This window comes from Mytilus trossulus, chromosome 1 (assembly GCF_036588685.1).
Source record: "Mytilus trossulus isolate FHL-02 chromosome 1, PNRI_Mtr1.1.1.hap1, whole genome shotgun sequence".
Lineage (NCBI taxonomy): Eukaryota > Metazoa > Mollusca > Bivalvia > Mytilida > Mytilidae > Mytilus > Mytilus trossulus.
This window is the reverse complement of record NC_086373.1, coordinates 64,404,212-64,412,469: the sequence shown is the minus strand read 5'-3', so window position 1 is coordinate 64,412,469 and position 8,258 is coordinate 64,404,212. Positions and strand designations below refer to the sequence as shown.

The following is an 8,258-nucleotide window of genomic DNA, read 5'->3' as shown; positions in this document are numbered from 1 at the left end:
TAGTATTTTTCTACACTCCGACTGTCACTCTCCGGCCTCTCAGTGAAAACTGAGATCTCGGCAGTATTAAAAAAGTGTCAAATCCGTCAAGGGCCATGCAAAAGTCGACAAATGAGCACACATTTGGTTAATCGTCGTTCTAAAGAGAACAATAGCATCTTTTAAGTACAAAATTGATCATTTACTAATGGACAAGCATCCAGTGACATTTATTACTTTATTTGTGTGATTTAAATTACGCGCGCTTTTAACTTAAAACCTTCAAAATATAATTGGATTGTCTCCCATTTTAAAAATGGCAGCCTCCATGGTGAAAATCAGTTCTCTAACTAATTTCTTGACAAAGAGTAATAGCACTCGTTTACTGCAGAAGTTATATAGGAACAAGCAATATTGCCGACATGCTAGTTCTACAGAGGCACCAGAACCACAAACACTCCCAGAAGAATTAGAAACATTCGAAGAAAAAGAGTGGGTGATAGAAAGGTTGAGAAATTTTTCAAATTTGCCACAACACCTTCAAGACAAGGAACATGGCCAATTACCTGATAGAGAAATCCTTGAAGAAATGACTTTTAAAGATAACACTAAAAGAAAAATATTTCTAAGAAAACTGTATGCAAAGTATGGAAGTGCTATTGACATTGACCCTGGAGTGTGTTGGCCTTCAAAAGAGGAACTCAAAGAGCTCAAAGAGGATGATATGTTTTTTGAACCATCATTTCAACAGATGTTAGCAGATCTAAAAGAAGAAAAGGGGAAGGAAGCTGAATTCAATATGAATGTGTAAGCAGTAATTTCATGTCATGAGACATATATCTGTCGGTGTACATTTTTGTACAAGAACAGTTACCATGGTTACATTGTACATAATACACGTAATAGTCAAAGTTGTGACTGAGTGCGGAAATATGAAGATAGATAGATAGATACATGTACATGTATCGCAAATAATTATGACGTCTTTAAGGCTATTTTTAAATTTTTGATTTTACACTGTCCTGCGATGTAAGGCGCAAAGAAGAAAATATAATAGCCTTTCAAGTTGTATTTTTAATTTATTTGGACTACATTGTACATGTACATCGGAGATTACTCTGAGTGTCTTTAAACGGCTCATTTGCCAGACAAGCTGGGTCTGGCTCAGCTTGTCTTGCTAAAAGCCATTGGACGTCAGAGAAATCTATTTTGTAATCTTGGACTAAAGAACAGTGTACGGCAAAAAGACCTTAGTATTTGTCTTTCACCATTGTTCACCTTTTATCATCAGCTGATCATGTTTATTATTCATACATGCATGTACAGTCATTGGACAAAAGTGAGTTCCCAGTCAAAAATAGTCCTATCATTTCAACTAAAATCCATATGTTTCAAAAACTAAATAATCCTAAAGGAAAGACAACGCATACTGCTTGGGAGATAATTGGACGCTATTCTCATATATCGTATACTGACCACCATGTGTATCTGCTGCAAACACATGCAATTATATATTTATTTTATAAAAAAAAAATTAAAAAAATTGTCAAATGATGTGGGTGCTTGGGCATCTGAGCAAACATACAAGCTACACCGGTACCACTGACCATGAACACATTGCAATAACTTTTGATTTTGGTATATATAAAATAGGTAGTGAAAAATCACAAGTGAATACACATATACAATGCACATGTATGTACAAACATTTGACAAAACATGTACATTGTAATTTGACATGACAAACCATTAATTTAAATATCAGTTAAGAAAGCTAATTTGATACGTCTGCTGCTATTGTTTCCTTTCTCATTCTGACATTTTCTTTACACTTTATCCCTGACATGTCTTTAACTGATATTGTGAATCAAATATGATACATGTACAATCAAATTGAAAAATTGATATAAAATGTAGTCCCATTATCTTCTGGATCGAGGTTTCATAACCTTTGTTTCTTCGATTTTATTCATTTTATATATGAATACATTTTATACTAGGCTTTCGATTTGAATGTGCACTAATGTTCTAATTAAGCATTTTCAATATTTCTTTTTGACATACTGCAATCATCATTGATAAATATATTGATGTATTAAAAATTAAAACACAACCATTTAATTCTGTATTTAATCATTACAGATTAACAAAAGTAGAAAAAGGTATGGCTAAAATGGACACTTTGATAAAAGATTTCAATGCCAGACAGCAGAAAGAATTAGAAAAAGAAGAAGAAGCAGAGACAAGGAGAAAACAAATGATGGAAATGGCTGAAGAATATTACGGCTATGCTGTTAAGCCTAGAAGTCCAGAGTTTATTAAATTCATGGAAATGAAAAGAAATGACGAAAAAGTGGCTAAAAAGGCACTGAAACAGGCATCAAGGAATAAACGTTCTAGTCCTCAAGTACAACAGGAAGCTGCTAAATCATGATGTATTTTTTTTCCAATAAAAAATATAAATGTTACAGTGAATCAATATTAGATATGAATATTCTTTAAGAACAGGTGTACAGCACTATTCATGTACGAGCAGGCAAATCAATGATTTTGGTTAACAGGAGCTTTGTAAAAACAAAATACATGTAAAACTTCTACTAAAACAGTTGTTTATTAAAAAGATGTGGTATGATTGCCAATGAGATACTCTCCACAAGAGACCAAAATGACACAGAAATTAACAACTATAGGTCACTATATGGCCTTCAACAAAGAGCAAATCCCATACCGCATAGTCAGCTATAAAAGGCCCAGAAATGACAATGTAAAACAAGAAAACTAATGGCCTAATTTATGTACAATAAATGAAACAAAAACAAATATGTAACACATAAACAAATGTCAACCACGTGCACTGAATTACAGGCTCACAGGCACATACATAGAGAATGTGGCGGAGTTAAACATGTTAGCAGGATCCCAAGTTTTACAAGTTATGTATGTTCTTTTCATATATTTTATGGTTTTTGTATGATGCAGACATAATCTTTCAGTCCGTTTAATTGAGGTATGGAGAATGAATGTCAAGTATCTGATAGTAGTCCTTAGGCTTTGTTAGCTCACCTGGCCCTGTTACAAAATCTTCTCCTCTGAAACTCTATCTAGTTTATAAAATGTGTCTGGTGACCCGGTCAACCAACCAAGATGGCCGCCATGGCTAAAATAGAACATAGGGGTAAAATGCAATTTTTGGTTTATAACTCAAAAACCAAGGCATTTAAAGCAAATCTGACGGAAGTTAAATTGTTTATCAGGTCAAAATCTATCTGCCCTGAAATTTTAAGATGAATGGTACAACCTGTTGTTGGGTTGCTGCCCCTAAATTGGTATTTTTAAGGAAAATTTGCTGTTTTGGGTTATTATCTTGAATATCATTATAGATAGAGATAAACCGTAAACAGCAATAATGTTTAGCAAAGTAAGATTTACAAATAAGTCAACATGACTGAGATGGTTAGTTGACCCCTTTAGGAGTTATTGCCCTTTTTTGTCAATTTTTAACCATTTTTCGTAAATCTTAGTTATCTGTTACAAAATCTTCTCCTCTGAAACTACTCAGCCAAATTATTCCAAACTTGGCCACAATCATCTTTGGGGTAACTAGTTTTAAAATTGTGTCTGATGACCTTCCAAACTAACCGAGATGTCCATTATGGCTAAAAATAGAACATGGGGGTAAAATGTATATTTTGGCTTATAACTCTGAAACCAAAGCATTTAGAGCAAATATGTCATGGGGGTTAAATTGTTAATCAAGTTAAGATCTATCTGCCCTGAAATTTTCAGATGAATCAAACAACCTTTTTTGGGGTTGCCGCCCCTGAATTGGTAATTTTAAGGAAATTTTGCTGTTTTTGGTTATCATTTTGAATATTATTACAGATAGAGATAAACTGTAAACAGCATAAATGTTCAGCAAAGTAAGATTTACAAATAAGTCATCATGACTGAAATGGTCAAATGACCCCTTAAGGAGTTATTGTCCTTTATAGTCAATTTTTAACAATTTTCTTAAAATTTGTTAATTTTTAATAACGTTTTCCACTGAAACTACTTGGCCAAGTTCATTATAGATAAAGATAATTATAAGCAACAAGAATGTTTGGTAAATTAAATGTACAAACACATCACCATGTGCTGTTTACAGTTTATCTCTATCTATAATAATATTCAAGATAATAACCAAAAACAGCAAAATTTCCTTAAAACTAACAATTCAGGATCAGCAACCCAACAACGGGTTTTCTGATTCATCGGAAAATTTCAGAGCAGATAAATTTAGACCTGATAAACAACTTTAATCCAGATTTGCTCTAAATGCTTTGGTTTTTATGTTTTAAGCCAAAAACTGCATTTTATCTCTATGTTCTATTTTTAGCCATGGCGGCCATTTCGGTTGGATGGCTGGGTCACCGGACACACTTTTCAAACAACATACCCCAAAGATGGTTGTGGCCAAGTTTGGATTGATTTGGCCAAGAAGTTTCAGAGGAGAAGATTTTTGTAATAGATTACTAAGATTTACGAAAAATGGTTAAAAATAGACTATAAAGGGCAATAACTCCTAAAGGGGTCAACTGACTATTTTGGTCATGTTGACTTATTTGTAAAAATTTTTTGCTGAACATTATTGCTGTTTACAGTTTATCTCTTCTCTATAATAATATTCAAGATAATAACCATAAACAGCAAAATTTCATTAAAATTACTTATTCTGGGGCAGCAACCCAAAACCGGGATGTCCAATTCATCTGAAAATTTCAGTGCAGGTAGATCTTGACCTGATAAACAATATTACCACTGTCAGATTAACTCTAAATGCTTTGGTTTTTGAGTTATAAGCCAAAAACTGCATTTACCCCTATGTTCTATTTTTAGCCATGGCGGCCATCTTGATTGGATGGCTTGGTCACCTGACACATTTTTCAAACTAAATACCCCAAAGATGGTTGTGGCCAAGTAGTTTCAGAGGAGAAGATTTTTGTAAAAGATGACTAAGATTTACAAAAAATGGTTAAAAATTGAATATAAAGGGCAATAACTCCTAAAGGGGTCAACTGACCATTTTGGTCATGTTGACTTATTTGTAAATCTTACTTTGCTGAACATTATTGCTGTTTACAGTTTATCTTTATCTATAATAATATTCAAGATAATAACCAAAAACAGCCAAAATTTCTTAAAATGACTAATTCAGGGGCAGCAACCCAACAACGGGTTATCCGATTTATCTGAAAATTTCAGGGCAGATAGATCTTGACCTGTTACACAATTTTACCCCATGTCAGATTTGCTCTAAATGCTTTGGTTTTTGAGTTATAAGCCCAAACTGCATTTTACCCCTATGTTCTATTTTTAGCCATGGTGGCCATCTTTGATGGTTGGCCAGGTCACCGGACACATTTTTCAAACTAGATACCCCAATGATGATTTTGGCCAAGTTTGGTGTAATTTGGCCTAGTAGTTTCAGAGGAGAAGATTTTTGTAAAAGTTAACGACGCAGGACGACGACAGACGCCGGACACAAAGTGATGGGAAAAGCTCACTTGGCCCTTTGGGCCAGGTGAGCTAAAAATTAATGAGGTAAGACCATGATCTCAAACACATCCAAAATTAAACGGTACATGTACTTGAATGCTGAGAACAGCTGGTATATCTAATATGTTCCTGATACATGTAATGAATAAATAATAATGATGAGTCATTTCAGTGTATCATATTTTATATTATGTATGGAATGATTGTTAGATTTACAAGAGCATCTTATTTACTAATGGATAGCAATTTTCTGCAGAAATTTTGCCTCAAGACTTTTATATCACCTTCTGTTCAGATGAGCTTTAAATAGTGTATTTGGATGTTGAATGTGAACAAAAATCTTCTCTTCTGAAACTACTGGGCCAAATTAAACCAAATTTGGCCACAATCATCATTGGGGTATCTAGTTTAAAAAAATGACCCAGCCAACCAACCAAGACGGCAACTATTGCTAAAAATAGAACATAGGGGTAAAATGCAGTTTTTTGCTTATAACTCAAAAACCAAAGCAAATCGGACAGGGGTAAAATTGTTGATAAGGTCAAGATCTATATGCCCTGATATTTTCAGATGAATCGGACAACCTGTTGTTGGGTTGCTGGCCCTAAATTGATAATTTTAAGGAAATTTTAATGTTTTTTGGTTATTATCTTGAATATTATTATAGATAAAGATAAACTGTAAACGGCAATAATGTTCAGCAAAGTAAAATTTACCGAAATGGTCAATTGACCCCCTAAGGAGTTATTGTCCTTTATAGTCAATTTTCATAAAATTTGTAAATTTTTACTAACATTTTCCACTGAAACTACTGGGCCAAGTTCATTATATATAGAGATAATTGTAAGCAGCAAGAATGTTCAGTAAAGTCAGATGTACAAACACATCGCCATCACCAAAACACAATTTTGTCATAAATCCATCTACTTTCTTTGTTTAATATTCATTTAGATCAAGGTGATATCGAGCGACACAGACTCTTTAGAGCCTCTAGTTTTATTTGTTGCTTTTGGTTGGCATTAGCTGTTAGTATGTACAGAGTATTTTTGTTGTTGGGATGTAAAAGTACCCATCTACTTTGTGTTTCTGTTCATGTATTTCTTTATGTTTCTACCTGATGAGTAAGGCCTTTTTATGCCCCACCTACAATAGTAAAGGGGCATTATGTTTCTGGTCTGTGTCTGTTCGTCCCATTTGAGGTTAAAGTTTTTGGTCAAGGTAGTTTTTGATGAAGTTGAAGTCCAGGCAACTTGAAACTTATTACACATGTTCCCTATGATATCATCTTTCTAATTTTCATGCCAAACAAAATGTTTAACCTCAATTTTACAGTCTACTGAACATAGAAAATTAGTGCAAGTTAAAGTTTTTGGACAAGGTAGTTTTTGATGAAGTTGAAGTCCACTCAACTTGAAACTTATTACACATGTTCCCTATGATATCATCTTTCTAAATTGAAATGCCAAATTAGATTTTTACCCCAATTTCAAGGTCCACTGAACATAAAACTAGAGGCTCTCAAGAGCCTGTGTCGCTCACCTGTTACTGTATTTACTGATGTCGGTCATCTTAGTTGGTAGGTGGGGTCATTAGACACTTTTTTTAAATAGATACCATAGTGATGATTGTGGCCACGTTTAGTTTAATATGGCCCATAGTTTTAGAAAAGAAGATTTTTGTACAAGTTACAAAAATGACGAAAATTTGTTCAAAATTGACTATAAAGGGCAATAACTCCTTAAGGGGTACTCTTACAATTTTTATCATGTTGACTTATTTGTAGATCCTACTTTGCTGAACAAAATTGCTGTTTACAGTTTATCCCTATCTATAATAGTATTCAAGATAATAACCAAAAACTGCAAAATTTCCATAAAATTACCAATTTTAGGGCAGCAACCCAATAACGAGTTGTCAGATTCATCTGAAAATTTGGGAGGGGATCGATCTTATTCTGATGGACATTTAAATCTTGAAAGATTTGCCCTAAATGTCTTACTTTTAAAGATATAAATCAAAAACTGCATTTTACCACTATGTTCTAATTTTAGCCATGTCGGCCATTTTGTTTGGTAGGCGGTGTCATCGGACACATTTTTCAAACTATATACCACAATGATAATAATCGCCAAGTTTGGTTTAATTTGGCCATGTAGTTTCAGAGAAGAAGATTTTTGTACAAGTTACAAAAACTGATGAAAATTTGTTAAAAATTGACTATAAAGGGCAATAACTCCTTAAGGGGTTGACTGACAATTTTGGTCATATTGACTTATTTGTAGGTTTAACTTTGCTGAATGTTATTGCTGTTTACAGTTTATCTCTATCTATAATAGTATTCAAGATAATAACCAAAAACTGCAAAATTTCCTTAAAATAACGAATTCAGGGGCAGCAACCTAACAACGGGTTGTCCGATTCATCTGGAAATTCTAGGGCAGATAGATCTTGACCTGATTAACAATTTTACCTCATGTCAGATTTGCTCTAAATGTTTTGGTTTCAAAGATATAAGCCAAAATATACATTTTACCCCTGTGTTCTATTTTTAGCCATGGCGGCCATCTTGGTTGGATGGCCAGGTCACCGGACACATTTTTTAAACTAGATACCCCAAGGATGATTGTGGCCAAGTTTGGTAAAATTTGGCCCAGTAGTTTCAGAGGAGAAGATTTTTGTAAAAGTTTACGGACGACGGACGACGGACGCCAAGTGATGAGAAAAGCTCACTTGACCTTTCA

At 33.8% G+C, this 8,258-nt stretch overlaps 1 protein-coding gene across 1 annotated transcript; it reads left to right on the top strand.

The window, feature by feature from the left end:
* Nucleotides 1-277: 277 nt before the first annotated feature.
* LOC134682031 (large ribosomal subunit protein mL64-like) lies at nucleotides 278-2,447 on the top strand. Its single transcript, XM_063541635.1, has 2 exons — nucleotides 278-786; nucleotides 2,122-2,447. The coding sequence occupies exons 1-2, from the start codon at nucleotides 296-298 to the stop codon at nucleotides 2,411-2,413; spliced, it is 783 nt and encodes a 260-aa protein (XP_063397705.1). The 5' UTR covers nucleotides 278-295; the 3' UTR covers nucleotides 2,414-2,447.
* Nucleotides 2,448-8,258: the final 5,811 nt, after the last annotated feature.